We start from the raw sequence: 23187 nt of genomic DNA on the forward strand, positions 1-23187 counted from the left end.
TCTCTGGAAGACATTGCGCCAGGCATAATCGTAGGCGTGATTCGAAACAGAGATTAATTACCTCTCTGGAAGACCCTGCACCGGGTGCGAAGTATAACGCGTCGGGCGCGTAAATCCTATCATGCCTTCCCCAGCTCATATTTGATCAAGTCTTCGAGGATTTTCCCATCATTCACACATTGGGTGACTTCTAGGAGCTCAGGAAGGGATTCCCGGTGCTTAGGACCGTTCGTGTGTGGGTCTTTCTTTCGGTTCTTCCATCTCTCTTCCATCTCTATTTTTGTTTCACCCTCATTGTTTTGAGCGGTTCTACCCATTATTTTGTGGGATTAGATGTAACCAACGATACTCTTATGTAATCTTTATGTTTTTGACGATATATATATATATATATATATATATATATATATATATATATATATATATGTTGTTTCATTCATTGTTGTGTTATGTTTCTATTCTTAATGCTTGCTTTGGATTGATCCTCCTTTGCTTGATATAGAGTCTATTGGGTATTGGAAAATAACCATTGAAACTAGCTCTGAAACAAATGCCTAGTGGGAAATGTATCTAGGAATGGAGTTTGGCCCATTAGTAGTCTTAAACCCTAACCCGTAATGCGGGTGTAGGTATTGGATATTCAAGGAATTGATATTCACTATCTGCACCTAGGCTCTTGCTCTAAGGGATTAGGTTTGAGTAAACTTATGGGTTGACTAAGCAATGAATGTAACAAGAGATTAAAGATTCATCAGTGTGTAGTTCGGTGATATCTGATCCCATAATCTTACAAAACCATAATACCATTTCTACCCTTTCCACACACAAAACAAATAGTTTTATAGTTTAATATTCCAACAGTCATAACCTTTAATTCAAATTTGCATGACAACCTATGAAAATGGAATTATTCTTTAGTCACGAATAGTCAATAAATGCTTATTTTACCTACTAGTCCCTGTGGATACAGTATAAATATACTACTTGAACGGCTGGTATACTTGTCGTGTTTAAGTCCGTTGTTAGGTTAAAACGATTTAAGATAAGAACAAAAGTTATTTCAAAAAAAATCTCAACACATATCAACTAAGAAGATCTCTTACAATAAAGATGAACATTTTAAGCGATTGGACTTTAGGCTTGCATTGAGCATGAGTTATGTTTAGCGTGAAACTTGCTTTTGCTTACATAACTGTGGAAGGTTGACACTCAACATGAGTTTCCACGTTGAGGGTGGAAACTTGGCTAAATATTTTCTTCTCTCTTGAAGTTTCATCAAGTTTTTCACTTACTTTTTTCAATGTTTTCAAATTTTTAATTTTTAAGTTACAAAATAACATTAAAAAGCTTGTAAGCTATCTAAAAACATGAGTTATAGACTAAAATTAACTTTTTATAAATTAAATTAAATTTTGATCAAATTAAAGTCTCAAATAAAAAAAAAGAGATAAATACTTCAAATTATACCAAAAAAAAATTAAAGCAATTATAACACTTATGACCACCGTCCCCTTGATGTTGAATTTCCAACCTAATCACATCATCATCTAGCGTGAGCAAGGTGATGGCACTTGTGTCAGAGTGTCGATTCAAACCCAAAACTTGCTCGGGTGTGTTGCAAGGAGGGCAATTAGGGGTGAGCATAAAATCGAGACCCGAACCGAACTCGGAAAACCCAATAAAAAATATTACTTTTGGGTGGTTTCAGGCGGGTTTTACGGGTAAATCTGGTTAAAATTTTGATTTTATACGGGTTATATTGGGCGGGTTTGGTTTTAAATTTTTAAACCCGCTAAAAACCGAACCCAACTGAAAATGAGATAAATTTAGATTTTTATTACTTTTGTATAACTAAACAACAATGGTCCAAATTCAAAAGTCTTTATTTCAAGTATAATATAGCCATCAATTTGTAACTTTTTTTTTCTTTTTTTCATAACCTAGATATTTCTTTTTTCTTCTCCTTCCTCATTCAATTTCTCAACACACTAATCTATTTTTAGATTTTTCTTTTTGTTTCTTTCTTTATATATCTTTCTTTTCCATCTTCCTATCTCTATTTTGAGTATAACTTATGCGACAGTAGTTTCTTATAGATTTTGTAATCTAACTTTAGATTTTTTTTGCATGTAACAACTATAGATTTTGTTATCTTTTGTTTTTGCTTCTTTAGTTTGTAAATGTTTCATCTACGAATCTACTTACATCATCTATTGTTACCTTCATTCTATTTTTGTACACTGTTTTAAAAATATTTTTTTTACCATTTTAAGCTTCACCTTCGTTAAAATAACTTGGTCCACAAAAAATCTCAAACTCGATTGTACCCACCCGCACAAATCTGAATCCGTTGCAACTCGAACCACCTCAAACCAGAAGCTCAGTCGGTCGGATATGGGTCACATTTTTCCAAAATCGGTTTACAACGAGTTGAACATTTTTCACCCGAACCCGACCGAACCCGCCCGTCGCCCACCCCTAAGGGCAATAGTTCACACGTAAAATTTGAAGTGATTCTTTATGTCCAAGAAAAACATACTTCTGCTTCCCTATAACCACTGACAATGAACTAATCAATTCCTCACCAACTCGTTTAACTTCACTTGCATATGTCTTTATTATCTCCACGCATTAGTAAATGAATTTCGTCAACTAATTAAAAAACTGAATTATGTACATATGAGCTATTTGGATATTCTTTGTAGGCACTCATTAAAGAAACTAATAGCAATAAAAATGAAATAAATTTTTTTATAAACTAATATTGGTTCATGTAAAAACTATTTTGCAGAAGTTATCTCATATTAACTTATAAAAAATTATTTTTAATTTATCTATAAACTAGATTTAACTTATAAAAAAAATATTTTATTTTATTTCATAAATACTTATAGAGTTTATTTAAATACCCTTTTAAATTTTCAATTGTGAGGACCTATGGAGTTTTTGGCCAAAATTGAAGGTTCTTATACCGGGTGGGGCAAGTGACTAAAAACAGTGCATTTGACCAATCAAGTGTCTGCTCCTCAGAAACTACATAAGCCAACCCATATCCTTGTACGTCGTTCGAGGCCATTGCATACTTGTTCTTCTCTTCTAATCGAATTTTGAAAAACTCGGATCTTCATTTTCTTCACAAGCTCTTTCTGAACACCATGATTTACTAACTGCAAGCATAAGTAATTGCAATCTCAAGCAGCATTTTGAAGAAAACCAACTAAGCAAACATCTCACTTTTGCAAGAATGTCACTGTCAAGAGCACTATCCCGAAGGTTTAAGCCATTAGGTACAAATAGATCCGGAATCCATGAAGTTAGCATATTCACACATTCACGTAGTTGGCCAACTAGAACTGTTAGATCAACATCGAGAGGTTCATATTTTATCAAAATAAATCTGACTTAAAATACACATTTAAAATGCAAACCATCCAATCTTTATCCGATAGTCTGGATTGCTAACTCTGTTTCAATGTAGTCAACCCATTTTGATGATTCTATATGGGATTTAACTCTTCTAAAATAAAGAAATGTATTTTAGAAAATAAAATAAATTCACAATCTTTACTTAAGAAATCAACAATCAGGAATTATGATATATATATATATATATATATATATACATATATATATATATAACAAAATTTAAAGTTAATTACAATAGTTGATTTTCTAATAAATGATTATTATTATATTTTATCCTCTAAAATACACTCTTCATGTCATAAAATAAGTGAAATCCTTTTATATTATTCTTCTGTCATGCCCTCATGCAAGATTTCTTTAGACTTAAACCATGGATAAACATAGGTCCACTAGTTTGTATAAGAATGAGGACAATCAGAAGCAACTCTAGTCCACTAGATCATAAAGGACTGATCAGCAATTAATTATACTATAAGCTAAGTTGTTTAAATGAAGATACATGAATGGTTATGTATGGTATCTCTAACAGTCAATGTATTCCTGGCGAATCGGTTACACCTATTACTGTTGATGTTGTTTTTATGTTGTAGAGGTGCTCTTCTTTGTGCTAGTTTCTGTTTGTCTATTTTTGTATGGAATTGACAATTTTGTTGGTGAAGAATTACTTGAAAGAAACCCCATTCCTTGCATGCTACGTCCAATTTGAACAACTCCTCCTTGTTCCCATTTGAGAGCAGTGCTGAATCAATGACAGGGACCTCAGATGAAAGGTGAGGCATATGGTCGACTTTCTCTAGTTCCTTAGAAACGTACCAAGCAAGCAACCAATGTTTCCAATCCCAATTGATTGAAATAGATTAATGTATGCAGCAATGTGTCATTAGCACAAAAGCAAAAAAATGTGAAATGCTATTCTATATTCCCTTCTTTTCAATCCATCCTACTTTAGAGAATCTTCTCATGATGAAGATCAATTCCTGTGCCAGCAAGGAACAACCTAGGATAGGACATATCTAATTCCAAATATACCCTAAAAGGAAGACAGTAGTATGATATGATGAAGATGTTCCTTTTCTTCTTTCCTAATTTAAATCACCAAAAATCCTTGTAGATCTATGATGGAATCCTCCTTTTGACATGTCTCTTATTGGAGAGTAAAGTGATAACTAAGGAAGCCCTACATAGTGCATAGATTGAGGCTAATGGAATAACCAAATGCAAAAGTAATGATACAACATGACTCATACCAAAAGTTTTGCATCCAATAAAGAAGAGCTAATGTTAAATGAATTTCAACTCTTACATGAGACGTTTCTTAAAGATAAAATTCTGAGGATAAAATTTTGCACTCGTATCGAAGAGATATACTATATTTAGGTGCATATAGCTTTACTTGACCCACAATGGTGGGATTCTCCTTTTTTTAGTGCACAAAACCTACTGCAATTTTAATGAGCAAAAGCTTATGTGGATTGAATTTTCTTCTTAATGACACTTTTTCATGGAAGGAAATGAAGTAGTTCAATTTTGTGACTTGGTAGTAAGATAAAAGATAGAAAGAGTTTAATCTTCTAAGATTCTTCTTTCATTTCTATTTTTAGTACATTGTCCATAATTTTTATTTCTTGTAAATGATGCTGCACAATATTTCTTTCCCCTTTTTTTTGGATGCAAGTACTTGGTCACATGATTACAATATTTTCTTTTCCCTTTTTTTGGGTGCAAGTTAACTTGACTAATTAAACTTCTTACATGGCAAAGCATAATCAATAGTATGAGCAAAAATGTGAAAAGCTGTGTATTATCAATCTACCCTTCTTTTCAACTATATTAATGATAAAGAACAATGACTATTCAAGAAGAATAAGAAAAGACTCTAAAAAACACATAACTAAACCAATTGAGTATTAAAAAAAAAACTAAAATATCATCCAAGAAACAGTTCTTCACTGATGATTAATGCATTTGCAATTCTATAACAACAACTTCAACTTCATTTTGTCATGTGGATCCTTTTAGATTGGGGGAGGGCAGAAAGTGATAACATATCTTGGAGCCCTGCATTTGTTAAGGCTGCTAGAGTCATCATATGCATAACTATAAGCCTTAGGACAAATAGCCTTAAAGAGATGAGCAAAAAGGGTTGGCTTGCATGTTTTAGGGTCAGAATAACTCCCTGTGCAGCAATACTTTGCTGATTGCATAGCCAAGCATGCACTCTTACACCCCACAACCTTGCCATTTCTCTTCACCTCAAGTGCTGAAGGACAACAAACATTCAAATCCACCTCACAGGAGGCCACACCACACCCAATTCCACCCCCAATTGGCTTCATGGAAACAGGCAAGTTGAAGCCATCAACCAAACTCACATCATAGAAGTGCAAGGGAGAAGAGGAGGATCCAAGGGTCATTTCAACCACTGTTGCTGGTGGCACCCCTCCTTGCCCTCTACAGCGTAGCTTCCCATTGCAATCACCTGTGAGACAGTGACCATTTCCATCATTGTCAAAGTCGCAACCCTGCCTGCCCCAAATTCTCCCTGACCACTTCTCTGGCACATCAAGCACTAGTTCTTCACCACTTCCAAGATGCTCTCCACCATCTTTTGGAGTCTGTTGTCCTGCTCCACCAAGTATCCCTGGCCATACACTTTCCCCACAGTTGTTCACTAGAATCAGCTGAGCCCCATCTACAACAAATAATGAAAGATATATCATGCTTAGAAATAACATTTGATAGCCTGGAGATTCTTGGATACACTTTAAACCTGATTTAATACATGTTAGTAGTGTTTTTGTTGGTTTCTCTATTAGAAAAAGTTCTTTATTTTCAGAAAAGAAGCTTTTAAAAGCTCTTTTAAGTTTGTATCCAATCAAACTATATATTATTTAAGAGCATTTTCTTAAACGGGATCATTAAACATGTATCATATTAACTGTTATGCAAGCTATAAAGTTTGTTTAAATGCAAGTTTAGAAGTATTTTTGATAGCTTCTGTGCTGGAAACGACTCTATTTTCAGTAAAGCAAATCTCAAAAGCACTTCTAACTTATAGCTAAATCGGTTCATAATCATAACAGAGTAAATAATATATATTTCATCCTTGAAGTATTACCCTTTCTCCTAACTAACTGGTCCCTAAAGTATAAAATGAAAAAACATAAATAGTCTTAAAAGTAATAAAATTATACTAAATGATCCCCTGGATATTAAAAAACCCTTTAAATTAGTCCATGAACTTGACTAATATACGCCAGCTTGGGACCAAAGCGATAGATATTCAATACTTTTGTTAGTTAAATAGTTTTATTGTTCTAGAGATCATTCAGTAGAGAGGATAATATACTATGAAGACGAAATTGATGGTTTACTTAATCATCATATTATCTTATGTTTTCCTCTTAAATCTTCAATACACGAATCATGACAGTTATTACACGCTATATGGCATATACTGAGCTATGTGGTGGAAGAGGAGAGAATGCAGTATAGTGCATACAAGTGCATCAAAAGTTTCTATTAGAAATAAGAAACGAATCAATGAGAAGGCAGAGGAGGAAATAAAATATTACCTACGAGTATGATGGAGCAAAAGGCAACCAGGTAGAAGAGAAAGGGTAAGAGAATAAAGGAAGTTCTTGCCATTGTTTCAGTTCAATGAATAGCTACACAGTTCAAGAGGTGGTGCGACTGACTCTGTGTGTGAGGCTTCCAAGTTCCAAATATTTGGCCCTCAAGTATAAGTCGTGCCAAGTGCTATCTTTTTATATGAAAACAAAACGGTTTTGTAACTTTCACTGTGACCTTCATTAAGCTTTTGCCTTTATTTTCTCCACTCACTTTCTGCTTTCTCTTTCATAACAAAGGAGCATATATGCATTGCTTCCAGCTGGAGATTTCTTTTCTAAGTAACTGTTTTATTAAAATGGTTAAAATATTGCTATTTAAATATTGTAGAATGTTTTTGTGGGGGATCAGCAGGTTGCTACTAACTAGGCAACTTGCAGCATCTTTGGGATGAGAAAAAAAAGAGTACATTATGTGATATGAACTTTAGGTGCATTAGAGAATGTTTACACCTTAAACTTCAATGACATGGCATTTCTTTTCCGTGAGGCAAAATTTTAGGAAGTATAGGAATATCTGTAGGATTTTTGCTTTATAACATCAGCATTATCTGTTTCTATCTTAAAATGGAAAAAGGGGTATAGTACAAAATGATTTATTGTTTTTTCAAAGTTAAGCGTAATTATGCCTTCTACTTTGTTCAATATTGTAGCTTAAGATTTGTTTTATTCTTTATGAGACATAATACTAAAATTTAACACAATTTGGGTTCATCCCGTGATCGATGAAGCTTAGTAGAAGTGTAAGCAGTGGTATAGCAAATATACTTGACTAAAGAAATCATCATGATAATAAGAGCACGCATCGAATTGACTTTTAGGAATTGATAACATGATATTGGTAATGTAGATCAGTGAAACTTGGTACATCTTTGGTGGGGAAATTATAGTGAATTATGGTGGGTTGAGTTATATTTGATTTGACTAAAATTTAGGATGTTTAGTTACTACATAATTGAGTAAATTATATTGTCACCCTTTTCTGAAATTGCACCGACACCTCTTATTTTTTCTATAATAATCTTCCTTAATTATTTAAAAAACATTATAACAGCATTCTTAATACATTACTTTAACTCTCTCCTTAATTATTTGAAAAAATTACATTGTGATTTCCTTAAGGGAGATTATTGTAAATTAAACCTTAAAAAAACAAGAGGTATTAGTGCAATTTTGTAGAACTTCAACAAGTGTCAGTGTAATGTTGGATGTCAAGTTGAAAAAATAATATTATGTTTATATGTCAAGTTTTATTGCACTTTTCATTTTACATTATATATTATTTTATTTGTATTTTTTAATATGATAAAAAAGCATTATGCATTAATATAAAATAGATTTATACAATCGTAAAATATCATGCATGGTATATTTATTAATTTTTACAATAATTATTTTAAAAATTACACTAACAATGATTTTTAATTGGTTGATAGTGTAAAACCATTTATATTGACAGTGTATGACCAATATCTTGACTTTCCATTTAAGTTTTAAAGAGATCATTTCTTCTTTGTTTATGTTTTTGAAATGACCATAAACAAATGTTAAAGATGATCTTTTTTTAAGATTAGACAATATCATTCAAGATTAATTTTTATATATGGATAATTTTATATTGCTATATATAGAGTAAAATCAAAGAAAGATTTGAAGATTTTGATTGTTGATGTTGATGTGAAAGCATGCATCATTACAAAAAAAAAAAATCAATGTTGTTTACAAAGAGGTGTTTGAAAATTTATAGGAAGTCAAACACATTACATAAATATCTAAGATAGACATGTATTTTATATCATGTTTATATTAATAATGAAGTGAATAAAATAATACATGAAGAGAAGTTGAATGTATTTTAAAAAAAATACAGTTCCCTTTTTGTACATATATGAATATACTCATATTAGTTCGGGAGTTTTTTTGTTTAAAATAAATATTTTAATCAACCTTTCGTGATTGTTTACATCACAAAGTTCACAACTCTTACAAGATTATCAAATAACAATGCACTCACAATGTACCTAGATTAGATCTCATACCATAACACTTCATACACATCTTAACTAGGAACACACTCCATCAATTATTGTTAGAGTATAACAACAACCTTTCCTAGTTGTTTAAAGTACAAATTTCTCAACTCTTATTGGATTGCCAAATAACACTGCACTCATAGTGCACTTACATTTGATCACGCACTACAACACCTCACAATAGTTTGGTTAGGAAGTCTATCAACATGTTTTTAGTTATGTGTGAAGTTTTCACATATCACAATTTCTCATCCTAGAGTTTAATGAAGTTAATACACTACAATAGATGCACATAGTTACTAAAATTTATTGCTACACATACTCACTTGAGTTGGAATGTAGTTGAGATTTATCTAAATTTTTAAAGAAATTTAAATAAAAATTGCATCGATTAATGTTTATTTATTTATTTCAAATTGTTGAATACTTCATGCATCTTAATTTGTAATTGATATTCTATCATTGATATTATGTTCTAATGGAGTTATATATGACAACAAAATGGAAATACTCAGATTCTTTTGTTGTTGTTGTATTAAAGTTTTGTGGGTGCTTATTGAATTTATTTTAATTTTACATTATCTAAAAGCTTATTTGATTTTTTACGAAATCAACCCTTTTGAAAATAGATTATTAATTTTAGCTAATTATTATCTATTTCACTGGTTAGAAATTTTTGTAAGTGTTAATCATGAGAGTAATTTATTACTCCCTCCATCCTAAAACTTTGGTTCTTCATTTTTATTTTTAATTTTGTTTCAAAACCTTGATTTGGGGGATTGCAATACATGTTAATGTAAATTTTTTCTTTTAATCATACTCTTATGTGTAGTTGAGTAATTAAGATTAATTTAAACAAAATATTATTTAATACTATATTTTAAGTAGAACATTATGTTTTACAAGAACATAAAATGAAGTAATTAAAATATTGTAAAAATTTATAAATTAATAAACGTCAGTAACCTAATCTAAATGTATATAAATTATATATTTCATAATATGTGTGAAAAGTTAGAATAACCAAAATTTTAGAACATAGCTCGTTTGTTTTTGTGGCAATATGTTGTGTCTATTAGGACTAAGTAAACATGAGATTTCAGGCTTTCAAACCCCCTGCACAATAAAGCTATTTTTGGCCGATTTTTCTCTCATCACAATTAAAGCATGAATGATTTAATACAACATCTTAAAAAAAAAACTTAAAAAAAAGCAAATAATAAGAAACTCATTTGAATAGTGAAAACCCTGAACCCTCAACACATTACACATTTCATTTCCTTCTGAAACCCCATAGCCACAAACTCAACCATGCTTCGCATAGCTTCAAAGTTAACATCTAGGGTTTCTTCCTCTGCATTCCCCACCAGGCTCTCTCCTCTTCCCGCTTCATCCTTCCGATCATTCACCAATGGCTTGGAATTGGAAGCAGACATGGTCGTCCCCGACGCCATTAGGATGATCAACTACGCGCTGCGACAATGGAGGACCGAAAGATCACGTCAGTCTCACGTGCCCCCCTTTTCGCTCTTCTCCCAGAAACTCCGTTTCTCGGTGACCCCTTTGTGTTTTGTGGCTAAAGTTAACTTCTTTTTGGTTTTTCCGGTGTGTTTCTCTAGTTGGGGCGTTCCGGCTTGGCTGTTCTGTGTTGAAGCACTGTCTTTCGATGGAGTTTACTGAGGGAAAGGATCCAAAGCGCGAGAATTCGAAGGGAATGGCATTGCTTACTTTGTCCACGTTGTTGTATGAAAGGTATCTCCTTTGAGAGCGTTTGGCTGTGTTGATTGGTGTTTTTGTTTTCGTGTTGGAGCTCAATTTTGTGGGTGATTGGTTTAACTCTTTGAACATACCTCTTGTGTTAATTTTTCTTAGAGGAGAGTACAGTGAAGCAATAGAGAAGCTCGAGGGTGTTCAAGAATTAACCAATTCTTACTTGGGTGTTAGAGGTTAGTTCTTTTACTTTTTGTTGGTCTGTGCTATTGCTTTATTATTATTAGTATTAGGATTAGTTACGCTTTGTTTCTTATAGTTCATCAACTTAACCTATACCTATACTTAAAAAGGTCCAATTTTAGTCCTTATATGTATCAGTTTTGTTCCCTTTTAGTTCTTTTCATCATTTCTATAAAGACTAAAAAGTAATTTTATGAAATTATAGAGACAAAAAGAGAAACAAAAACCGTTTGTATAGAAACTATAATGGAATATTTTCAATTATATGGATTGAAAGGTAAAATTGATGAAATTACAGGAACCAAAAGGGTAATTAAACCTTCTTCTTATTAGTAGTAGGGGAAAAGGAACTCTAGGTCTTCCTGAAAAAACAGAAAGTGATAATTTTTTTTATGACAATTTTACTGTTTTAATATTTATGACAGTTTTTATTAACAGTAATTGAGGGTAAAATAGGTATAGAAATTGTGGACATGAAATGCGATAATCCCCTTTATTATTAACAAGTGGAATCGAGACACTTTGTATCTCTATTTTTTTAATAATTTTATAAGAAAAAAATAATAATGGGAATAATTGGGTTTTTACTTAAAAAGAGTAAATGATTTGAGACCAAAAACACATTGGGAGAGAAATAGCGATTTAGATTTCTAAGTAAAATAAAAAGGGCAAAATAGTCCATATAAAATGGAGACCAAAGCGGTTACCAAAGAAAATATCCCTTTTATATAATGTTATAAATTAACTAGTGGGAAAAAAGGCACTACGTGCCTCCTTTAACAAAGAGAGAAAATAACAGATCTATCATGATAGTTTGGACAATTGTTAGAGGTTATGGATAGTTATTAAGTGTAAAATGGAAAAGATCAAAATGGACACGCAATGAGAGAATCGATTTTATTATTAGTAAGTATAGATTTATTATTAATATAGTTTATTATTATTATTATTATTATTATTATTATCATCATCATCATCATCAGAGAAATGGTATCAACACACTATCTGACATACTTCTTTCTAACACACTTTTTGATGTCCCTTTCTAGAGTTCTTCAAGTTATCTTCTTTCGATGTCTTATCTTTGAGTAGGTTGAAGTGTTTTAGGGATAACAGTTTTGTCTAAATATCCTTTCTTAATATCCCAACAAGAGAACTTCACTACACCTTCCTCTTCCTAAAAGATGAAAGGGTCATCAACTTCAAATGGTTTAATTCTTGCAAAAGTAGTGTTTTGTTGATTAACATAGTAAATTTTGACCTCATAATACTTTTGGTCAGCATCCACAACTTCCAAATTCCTTTTTTCATTCCAAAAGAATATTTTTTGATAAACATTAAAAGGTACTATTCTAATTCCATGTATCTATTCTCGTCCTAACAAAAAATTGAAATTAGCCTTCGAAGAGACTACCATGTGAACATAATCATCCTTATCACACTCTTCACTTGCACATCCAGAATTATCATACCATTTGAATCAAGAGATTTTTCAGCATAATCTAAGATTAAAATATTGTGAGGCCTTAAATTAGAAACATTCTTACCCAATCTTTTTAACATAGTTTTATAAAGGATTTTAATTATTGTTGCTCCATCTACTAAAACTTTCTCGATCTTCTAACCTTCGATCGTCATAGTTAACAATAGTGGCTTCAAATGACCTTTCATTTCATTAGTAGAAGGATAAAAAATACCCTAAACCCTAAACCCTAAACTCTAAACCATCTTTAGAGATTGGTTCAACATCTTCCATTTGAGTCATTAACACACCATTATCTACATTGCAACTCATCTTTGTTTAGCTTAAATTGTGAGCTATTTAGCTTTGAGAGTTGACTTTTGTTTAAAAAGGATATTTACTTTTATAAGCTAAGCCTTTTTTATTTTGGAGAGGAGATTATTTTTGTCAAATTGTCTTTGTTTTGATCTATTGCACCTATACAATGGAGGGTCCAAAGAAAATAAATTTACTTAAGCTCTGTTGATGTTGATTTGGTGAGTTAGTCTTTTCTACAAAGTCGGCATAGAAAGAATCGAAAATAATATGTTTAAATCCAACATGTTTGGTTTACACAAGGGAACAATCTCATTGTCTCTTTAAGTGCTATTGTAATGGTAATGGTATTGGTTCTAAAGTAAAAAAAAATCTTACACTTGGTGCCATTGTATTTGTATTTTTCTAGGAGGAAAATGGACACTTCATTTTAAAATGATTTCATAATAAAGTTATTTATCTTCCAAAATCTGGCAGTAAATTGATAAAGCCCAAAAATACATGTCCCAAGAAGATAGATATAGACCAAATACCACATTCATTAAGTCATGAACCAAAGAAATGGAGCTTTTCTTTTTGGCAAAGAAAGGTATGTCCTTACTTTTCGAAAGCTAATCTTTTGAAATGAGATTCATTTAAGAGGTTGACATCTCCCAATAATAAATTGATCACAGATTGAATCTTTGATCATGTTTAAAGAACACGTCATCTACCAACCATGTCATACTTTGTTGGTATGATATGGAGAGATTTCTATAGATGAAGAAAGGGATAGTAGAGAGCAAATATAGGAGGTGGTTGTTATGTTGAGTGAAAAAATGGTGGATTAGAAATGAATTTTATGTAGGGGTGGCAAAATGGGTTGTGGCTTACGGGCCGGCTTGTTGGCTCGCCAAAAATTGGCGGGCTAGGCCCATTATTCCAACCCGCCAACCTCCCCCCGCCAAGCCTGCCAGCTTGTTGACTATGTTTTTGCAATTTTTTTTCACATTTTTTTAATGTAATGTGGGCTAGCCAGTTGGTCCACCGGCCCACATTTAGGCGGGGTAGGTCAATATTTTCAGTCCATTTTTCAATGGCAAGTCGATCTAGCCTGACCCGTTTTTGGTGGGCCGGGCCAAAACGGTTCGGATTGACCCGTTTTGCCACCCCTAATTTTATGGAGAGGTTATTGGGGGCAAAGAGTAGTGTGACAATTTTGGAGAGTCTTGTTTGGCCATATTTTCATCTTGTTTTTCATTTCTAGAATTCTAATCAATGTTGAATTTATATGCATGTCAACCAATCCAAAATCACTTGGTTTGATTTTTCTGATAAAGGATGATAAACATATAAAATTTCTATACACCACAAGGGCATACAATATTTACTATTATAAATGTTGCAGGGCATTTCTTCAACCAATTGTAATCTCATTCTCATATTATTAATCAAAGGATTATATTCTGATTCATAATTTAGTCGTATTACAAATCATCCATATTCTCAACAAAAAATAGTTTAATGGGATACTTACCGTAAGATAAGTTTTTCTATTCAACTGCACTAATTGAAATTTTTTTAGAAGTTTCAATGTATAATATGCAATTTTTAGTTGTGTATTATGTAATATGGACCATTTAGCTTATAATAAATGCAATTCCAGTTCAAATAATGTTTGACCAACGAAAGACTCGCCCCACAAGCGCCAATTTTAGGCATTGTGTGGACTATGTTCATAGACTTAAAAAAAAAAAAAGATGCAGTCCCAATTAATTGAAATAGATTAAACTATGTATGCAACAATGTGTCATTAACACGAAAGCAAAAAATGTGAAATGTTATTCTATATTCCCTTCTTTTCAATCCATCCTACTTTATAGAATCTTCTCATGATGAAGAACAATTCATGTTTTCCAACAAGGAACAACCTAGGATTGGACATATCTAATACCAAATTTACCCTAAAAGGAAGATGATAGTATGATATGGGGAAGATGTTCCTTTTCTTCTTTCCTAAATTTAAATCACCAAAAATCTTTGTAGATCTATGATGGAATCCTCATTTTGACATATCTCTTATTGGAGAGTAAAGTAAATAGATAACTACATGAAGTCCTGCATAGTACATAGATCAAGGCTAATGGAATAATCAAATGCAAAAGTAATGATACCACATGACTCATACTAAAATTTTTGCATCCAATAAGGAAAAGCTAATGTTAAATGAATTTCAACTCTTACATTAGACATTTTTTAAAGATAAAATCTTGAGGATAAATTTTTGCACTCATATCAAAGAGATATACTATATTTAAAGTGCAGGTAACTTTACTTGACCTAGAATGGTAGGATAGTCATTTTTTTAGTGCAACCAAACCTACTAGAATTCTAATGAGCAAAAGCTCGTGTGGACTGAATTATCATCTTTCTTAATTACACTTTCATGGAAGAAATGTAGAGTTCAATTTTGTGAATTGGTAGCGAGATAAAAGATGGAAAGAGTTTAATCTTCTTAGATTCATCATTCATTTATATCTTTGGTATGTTGTCCATAATTTGTTTATTGCAAATGATGTTGCACAATGTTTCTTTCCCCTTTTATTTGGTGCAAGTACTTGGTCACATGATACCAATATTTTGTTTTCCCCTTTAATGTAAGCAAAATGTCTAGTTCACAACTGATTCTTCCCAAGTTTACTTGTTTAATTAAACTTTTTACATGACAAAGCATCATCAATAATAAGCTCGAGGGTGTTCAAGAATTAACCAATTCTTACTTGGGTGTTAGAGGTTAGTTCTTTTACTTTTTGTTGGTCAGTGCTATTGCTTTATTATTATTAGTATTAGGATTAGTTACCCTTTGTTTCTTATAGTTCATCAACTTAACCTATACCTATACTTAAAAATGTCCAATTTTAGTCCTTATATGTATCAGTTTTGTTCCCTTTTAGTTCTTGTCATCATTTCTATAAAGACTAAAAAGTAATTTTATGAAATTATAGAGACAAAAAGAGAAACAAAAACCGTTTGTATAGAAACTATAATGGAATATTTTCAATTATATGGATTGAAAGGTAAAATTGATGAAATTACAGGAACCAAAAGGGTAACTAAACCTTCTTCTTATTAGTAGTAGGGGAAAAGGAACTCTAGGTCTTCCTGAAAAAACAGAAAGGGATAATTTTTTTTATGACAATTTTACTGTTTTAATATTTATGACAGTTTTTATTAACAGTAATTGAGGGTAAAATAGGTATAGAAATTGTGGACATGAAATGCGATAATCCCCTTTATTATTAACAAGTGGAATTGAGACACTTTGTATCTCTTTTTTTTATAATTTTATAAGAAAAAAATAATAATGGGAATAATTGGGTTGTTGCTTAAAAAGAGTAAATGATTTGAGACCAAAAACACATTGGGAGAGAAATAGCGATTTAGATTTCTAAGTAAAATAAAAAGGGCAAAATAGTCCATATAAAATGGAGACCAAAGCGGTTACCAAAGAAAATATCCCTTTTATATAATGGTATAAATTAACAAGTGGGAAAAAAGGCACTACGTGCCTCCTTTAACAAAGAGAGAAAATAACAGATCTATCATGATAGTTTGGACAATTGTTAGAGGTTATGGATAGTTATTGTGTAAAATGGAAAAGATCAAAATGGACACGAAATGAGAGAATCGATTTTATTATTAGTAAGTATAGATTTATTATTAATATAGTTTATTGTTATTATTATCATCATCAGAGAAATGGTATCAACACACTATCTGACATACTTCTTTCTAACACACTTTTTTATTATTGACTGAAATGTGTTGAGATTCTTGAGAATCACAAAATTATGTGGGTCTCACTCTTTATTTAATGAACCCTACTCATGGTTATGTAGTTTTTAAATCATTTTTTGCCAATGAATTTGAGTTCTATATTGGATTTTTGCTGTAGTTGCTGCTCTTGAAACTCAGGCTGGGCTTCATCTAGAGTTGAGGCAGGTTGGTATTTGCAAACTGATTGTAAAATATTTGGCTACTTTTTTGCAGAATCTTTCATGTTTATGCAGTGAAAATTTTCTATGTAGGATGATTTGGCAGCAGTGGCAGCTGATAAGTGCATGAAGGTTGTAGAGAATCAAGAGCAAGCAAGAGATTATGAGGCGCAATTTGTTCGTGCTAAAGCACTAAAAGGGCTGATTGAACTTGTGAATGGCAATTTTGACTCAGGTTGTGCTAAAGGTCTATTTGTTCATTGCTGTTACTGTTGATGAGTGCTTATTATGTGCTTGGTGCAGCTGAAGATTTCTTCGACAAGTCTCTCCGCGAGAAGTTTAGCGATGGTATCTTCCTGTTTATGAGGCACTGTAGCAGGCATTATTCGACACCAAATTGATGTTTGGTTTTGTAGGTACCGCTGGTCTATCATATGCGGAATTCCTACACAAAAAACAAGACTATCCATTGGCAAAAGAGGTTTACCGAAATGTCGTACAAGGTGCTATTGAAGTAAAGAATGCTGGAAGACCATACTTAGGAGCTGGTAACTTTAGTGTGGATGAATTAATTGTAGGGTCCATGTGTGCTTTAGGACAGCTTGAATTACTTATGGGGTAGGCATAATCATCTTTGTTTGGTATTCCATAGCCATACCACACAGTCCATGCTTCCTTTTCTTGTTGCCCTAGGTGATATATATCACTAATGACTGTTGTTTCAGTAACTCCGGTAACGCAGAGCATTATTTGACACAGGCATTATCTAGGGCAGAAGAAGCCTATGGAGGTGACTTGTCTATTCTTTTACCTAAACTGAATTTGCAATGTTTATCACTGAGCTTGGTATATATTGACTAATGTATTGTGGCTCTGTCTATATCTGGTGAAGACTCTAAACATCCTACGGTGGGGGTTGCCTTAACAAGCATAGCTCTTATGTATAGGCGTAAAGCAATTCAGGATCGTTCAAGTACACTGTTGATTCAAGAGGTTATAACTCTCCAATTGCTAAATTGTTAACTATGGAATTTGATCAACTTCAACTTATAGCAAATGTCACATTTTTTTTATTGTCTCTTTCTTCCGAAAATATAAAGAACAATGATTGATAAGTAATAAGATGCCCAGGGTGTCTTATATCTGGTTTAGTTCTTATTCTAAAGCATTGGTGCTATGAACTGAAATCTATTTCTGCTGCTATATGCAATTAATATTATTATCTTGATTATGCAGAGATGTGGACTGTATATATAACAAATTGATTGACCAGAATTTGTCTCAAGTGACACTGTTTTCTGTAAAAAAAAATTCAAAATATTTTAGGGATGAGTACTGGGGATACAAATTTAGATGTGGACTCTGTATTTAACAAAATGATTGACCAGGATTCGTCTTGAGTGACATACAAGTGACACTACTTTCTGTAAAAAAAAAAAAGAATTTGAAAATATTTTATGAATGAACACTTGAAATACAAATTTTGATGTAATTGTTTGATTTACCTGACTATTATAGTCTGCTAAGTGCTAACTTATAACACATTTTCTGCTTAAATTGTTTAATATTGCTTCACTCCCTTTTGATGCCTAACTGGTCACCGACAGTTTTTGTTGTAATTCAAACAATACTAATAATAGGAGAATTGTTGACAGGGTATCTACCGAAAAGTGATAGATATTTTGAAGGTTCCATCGGTGGAATCCGAGTCTGAAGGTAATGTTAATGTGTCATTTGATTCCATATGTGGCGTCTATAAAATATATGCCTGCACATAATGAAGCCAAACTTTCTTTGTGTAGATGCTGCACCATTGGTAGATAGAAGTGATATAGCTGCTCTTGCAAGAGGTATGGTGGCAAATTCTTTAATCCACTACATTACTATTAACTATGATCTGACAACTTTATCAAGATGTGTTGGGACTTGGGGTGGAACTTGACACCATGTTGGAATTGATAACATCTTGACAACATCTTCACAAACCAGTCAATTTCCCCCTTTTTATATTGTCAAATGTTTGGATTGAGGTCCCTTCCTTGAGTTAGTAGCATTGTTATGCAACCTTGAGAGAGGTGATTTTTACTAATGACATCTGTTTTACATCTACTTGTACATAATAACCTTTCCCCCTCACTTTTCAGTATTTAGATTATAGCTTTCCAGGTCTCCTTATTTATTCATTATTCCCTTGGTGATGAATTCCTCCCAAACGTAACTGGATTTGTAGATTTTACAAACTCAATTGAATCCTTCACATTCCCTGCCTACTTATTCATTGGCTATTCCCATCCTCTGCTTAATATCCCTTAATCCATCTTACAGTAACTTCAATTCTCCAACCAAATCATGTGCGATAAACATAGACTTCTTAGAAGTCATTGCAGAGATATTCCCATACTTGATGATACTAGCATAACTGGATTTTTAGATTTGTTCTTCCTTGTTTCTACCTCCCTATTCTTTCCTTCATTTCTATCAGACCTTAGAATTAGCAAATTCAGCTGATGATTTCGGCAAACATATCTATCACCCGCGTCCCTTGCTCATGGACCTAACAGTCATCATTTTTTTTTTTTACTTGGTTCATTCTGCTCCCATTTTTCTTCTTGTAATGCTTTTCCACTAATGTTAATGTTAACATTATATCCCACTAGCAAAACTTATCTCTTCATTTAGGGGTTTCACTTAATTGGGTTGATCAAAATAATTCTCCTTGTTCAGTGTTTGCATAAACAAAATTTCACTACTGTAGCAAAATAATCCTTTAAGAAAAATGTCTTCCACAACTCTCAGGCTTAACTCATATTTGCTAATTTTTCCATTGGAGTGACGATTTCACTAGCCTTGTAGGAGAATTGATTGTGTTATTTGTAGTTTAGAATGTTGCATTGCATAATGGACACTTTAACTGTCGATAATAGAATTGAGAAATCATCAGTTCATTTACAGCATTTTATAGCCTCTATAGCTTTATACCTGTGTTCTTATAATCGTTCTGTATGCTGTATATAAGTAATTCTTAGGTCCACCCAATGTGCCAATGTTAATTGCATTTCCTACCATAGACACTTAATTCAACGGTTAACATGCATAAAAGGCATTCTTTTGATAATTGAGACATGGTTAGCAGTGCTTATAATTTTTTTTTCTTTTATAATCATTTCTAACATGATCCACATGATGTTACTCGTGTCTCATGTTGAATGTTAGTTCCTAAGGTAGGCAGTGCTTACCAAATAATTTCTGTATACACATTACACAGCACCAGTTCAGATTTTCATGCTGTATGATGCATGGGGAATTTTAAATTCATCTTTTTGTAGCTATGAAGTCCAGATACTCCAAGAATGGAAAAATATCGGTGTCGTATCTGTGTTAGATACCGATACTCTTAAGATAATTAATTATGAATATGTATCCAAAAAGTATCAAAAAAAAATTATAGTATTCCTGTATGTGTCGTATTGTACCAAGTATGTGGGCTTCATAGTTTTGTAGTCCATTGGTATCATGTGAGGTACATCATGACACTAAATAATATTATGCAGTAGCCAGCCTTCAATTTCAAGGCTCATTATGTGGTGGCTCATAATTTAATCCTGACTTGTCTTAATTATGCTTAATGTTATAGGTGCATATGCAGAAGTACTGAGTGTCCAAGAAAATAGAAAGGATGAAGGGGAGAAGATGAAGAACTTGGCTGAGTCTATATGGCAACACCGCAGGATGTCTCTGGCTGATGCTCTCGATTCAGAGACCAGTATCATAGATTCTAGAATTAGCAGGATTTTGTAAATTGGTCCATTTTCTGGTTACCCTTTTGCTGCTACAGGTTCTAGTTGGACTATGATACATGACCAATCATGGATTAATGTTGAGTAGAGTTAGTCTATAATATTGCGTGGAATAGAAATGTCGCTCCGACATACTATGATATCCAGGGTCGGACGATGAATGCTTAGGTCTAAACCGAGTTTTAAGATGAGGTATTTTGAATATGATGAAAATAATTCACGTGGATTATTGGTAGTTTTATGTAGTTCATATATATTTTTTTATTTATTCTTAATTGATAGTAAAGGTAATTTATTTATTATTTGTTGTGATGATCTTGCATAAGATTTTAGTTTTGGTTCAGAAAAGTTTGTTATCTTTAATTGCATTATTTGCTGAAATCATTATTCTTTTAAGTATCTTATGTATTTGAAAAAAAAATAATTCAGTTGGTATCGAAGTTGATAGATTAATGAAATACCCTAATCATAGGGCTGAACGTTGTCTTCAAATTTGAATTACAAGAAGACAATTTTTCCTATTTAACTTGCTTGCATGAATATTCTGTATTCTAAATGCAAAGAGGTATAAAGAGAGGCGCAATAATTTCGAAATAAAAGAAGAAAATAGTGGCAAAAATAAAACATTTGAAAAATTATGTATACTACCAATTAATACATTTGTCATTTACTATAATTTGTTTTTTAATTACATCAATCATCATATTCCAAACTTTTTTCTTATGTCTTATATAACATTTTGTAGAAAATTTTCGGACATACAATTTCTCAATATTTTGAGATGAGTAACTTAGCATATAGCTTGAGAAGCAGTTTCGAGTTCCATATACCAAACAATCAACCACAGCATTCACAATATCATAGCCATTACTTGAGCCAACCCAAGAATGTCAGAAATTTACCTCAAGACCGATTTTAGATTACAAAAGATTGCCATATGACACGGCACTATGAAAATTTGTTCTTGAAACCATTAAATAAAAAAGTTAAAAATGACTTTATATAACACTTTACGGGCACAGCCAAAAAGAATGTTCAGAGAGGAAGATTGAGGCCTTTGCCAACATCAACCCCAATCACCTGAAGTATTCCCTTGTTTATTATCTGCAAAATATACCACAATCACAATTAATAACCCAAACAAGCACAAATGCTTATGCTAAAAGGAGGAGAGGTAAACAAAAATAAAACGTTACTCTTTATAAATTCAATTTCAATAATGTTCTTAGCAACCAAACACATCAATATATCATGTCATCAATTTTCAAAACTAGGGGTGGGCAAAATGAACTGAACTGAACTGAACTTATAAAAACTATACTGAACTTAAAAATAGTTCTTATGAACTGAACTAAACTAAAGATTAGTTCAGACTAACTGAACTGAACTATTTTTTTGTGTCATTGAACTGAACTGAACTATATTATAAAAACTTGAACTGAACTGCAGTTTAAACTGCACTGAACTGTTATGATATTTTGAATTGAACAATTTTGACTCATTGATCTATCAAAATAAGACACATTTACCAATATTACTTTATTTTCCATTTTATTTAAATTTTTCAAAAAATATATATATATATAATTAAGTCAAACAAACTCATTGAATTTTAAGTCTAAAAATAAGTAGTCCAACATAGCTCAATTGATCCGTTAGATTCGACAAAATTGATACAATTTTTTTTGGATCACTTTTTTTTTTTTAAGTTTTGGTTATTAGACTATCGAGTTAATCCATTAAGACATAACATGTTAGACACATTTAATTTTTATCCTTTTATAAAAATAGTTCAATTTTTATAATTCAGTTCAGTTTTATAGTTCAATACAGTTAACTATCCAACAGTTCAGTTCAGTTCAGTTTTTTTTTTTAAACAGTTCAGTTCAATTTTTTTACAAACAGTTCAGTTTTTTATAGTACAGTACAGTTCAGTTCACCATCAGTTCAGTTCAGTTCAGTTTTTTTTGCCCACCCCTATTCAAAACAACCCTTCCCACCTCAAACTCTATTTTCATTATTATACCACCTCACTTCTATCAATTCAAAAGCTTAAAGCCCTATAGTATACATATGAAAGTAAAATGCTTAGTAAGTGATTCAGAATGAACATATAAAAACACTCACAAACTCTACAATGAAAACTCCAATGATCCCAATCATGCAAGCTCTAGAGTTCCATACTTCAGCCGTCTTAGTGAATCCAAGAAATGGAGGCTTAAATTGAGGCTCCACTTTTGGAATTTCCACCTGAAGAAAGAAACTTCATAGTTAACAACATTTAAGAAAGTGAAACAAAAAAAAGAAAAAGAAAATTAAAGAGCACATAATCAAGTGGTATGACATAAAAAAGCGAAAGATGGAGTGCATACACCAGCAGGGAGCTTTGCTGCTTGGACAACAAATGAAACTCTCTTATTGGGTCGATTCAAAGAACGATTTTGAAGCAAAAATTGTGGATGGTTTGGAGAGTTAAGTGATGGGGTAGTTCGAGGTATGAGTGATGATAGCAATGTGGTCGATGATGTAGCCATGGCTATGGTTGCGACTTGGAAGCCACGACCATTCCTTGTTCCTGCGCCTTATCTAACCTTTTTG

The 23187-nt window shown here is 32.3% G+C and overlaps 3 protein-coding genes and 1 pseudogene across 4 annotated transcripts; 1 reads left to right on the forward strand and 3 right to left on the reverse strand.

Moving 5' to 3' along the window:
- Positions 1 to 1064: 1064 nt before the first annotated feature.
- On the reverse strand, positions 1065 to 5039 carry LOC145957414 (protein LATERAL BRANCHING OXIDOREDUCTASE 1-like; annotated as a pseudogene).
- Positions 4632 to 7388, reverse strand: LOC109790080 (Pathogenesis-related thaumatin superfamily protein). The gene is made up of 2 exons (XM_020349180.3): positions 7002 to 7388; positions 4632 to 6118 (listed from the first exon to the last, which is right to left on the reverse strand). Exons 1-2 carry the CDS (start codon positions 7072 to 7074, stop codon positions 5442 to 5444), a joined length of 750 nt encoding a protein of 249 aa, XP_020204769.1. The 5' UTR covers positions 7075 to 7388; the 3' UTR covers positions 4632 to 5441.
- A 2909-nt stretch (positions 7389 to 10297) lies between these two features.
- LOC109790079 (uncharacterized) lies at positions 10298 to 20891 on the forward strand. Of its 2 annotated transcripts, XM_020349179.3 has the most exons (12): positions 10298 to 10589; positions 10708 to 10840; positions 10961 to 11034; positions 16753 to 16799; positions 16886 to 17027; positions 17096 to 17140; positions 17209 to 17410; positions 17518 to 17582; positions 17685 to 17785; positions 18448 to 18508; positions 18595 to 18642; positions 20427 to 20891. In XM_020349179.3, exons 1-12 carry the CDS (start codon positions 10400 to 10402, stop codon positions 20588 to 20590), a joined length of 1272 nt encoding a protein of 423 aa, XP_020204768.1. In that variant the 5' UTR covers positions 10298 to 10399; the 3' UTR covers positions 20591 to 20891. The 2 variants fall into 2 exon arrangements, with proteins under 2 accessions (XP_020204768.1, XP_082928847.1); XM_083072721.1 differs by lacking the exons at positions 10298 to 10589; positions 10708 to 10840; positions 10961 to 11034 and adding an exon at positions 15535 to 15590.
- Positions 20892 to 21416: 525 nt separating this feature from the next.
- On the reverse strand, positions 21417 to 23187 carry OHP (one helix protein). The gene is made up of 3 exons (XM_020349185.3): positions 22962 to 23187; positions 22717 to 22839; positions 21417 to 21693 (listed from the first exon to the last, which is right to left on the reverse strand). Exons 1-3 carry the CDS (start codon positions 23121 to 23123, stop codon positions 21625 to 21627), a joined length of 354 nt encoding a protein of 117 aa, XP_020204774.1. The 5' UTR covers positions 23124 to 23187; the 3' UTR covers positions 21417 to 21624.

The sequence above is a fragment of the Cajanus cajan genome, chromosome 4 (genome assembly GCF_000230855.2).
Source record: "Cajanus cajan strain Asha chromosome 4, NIPB_CcT2T_4, whole genome shotgun sequence".
Taxonomy (NCBI): Eukaryota; Viridiplantae; Streptophyta; class Magnoliopsida; order Fabales; family Fabaceae; genus Cajanus; species Cajanus cajan.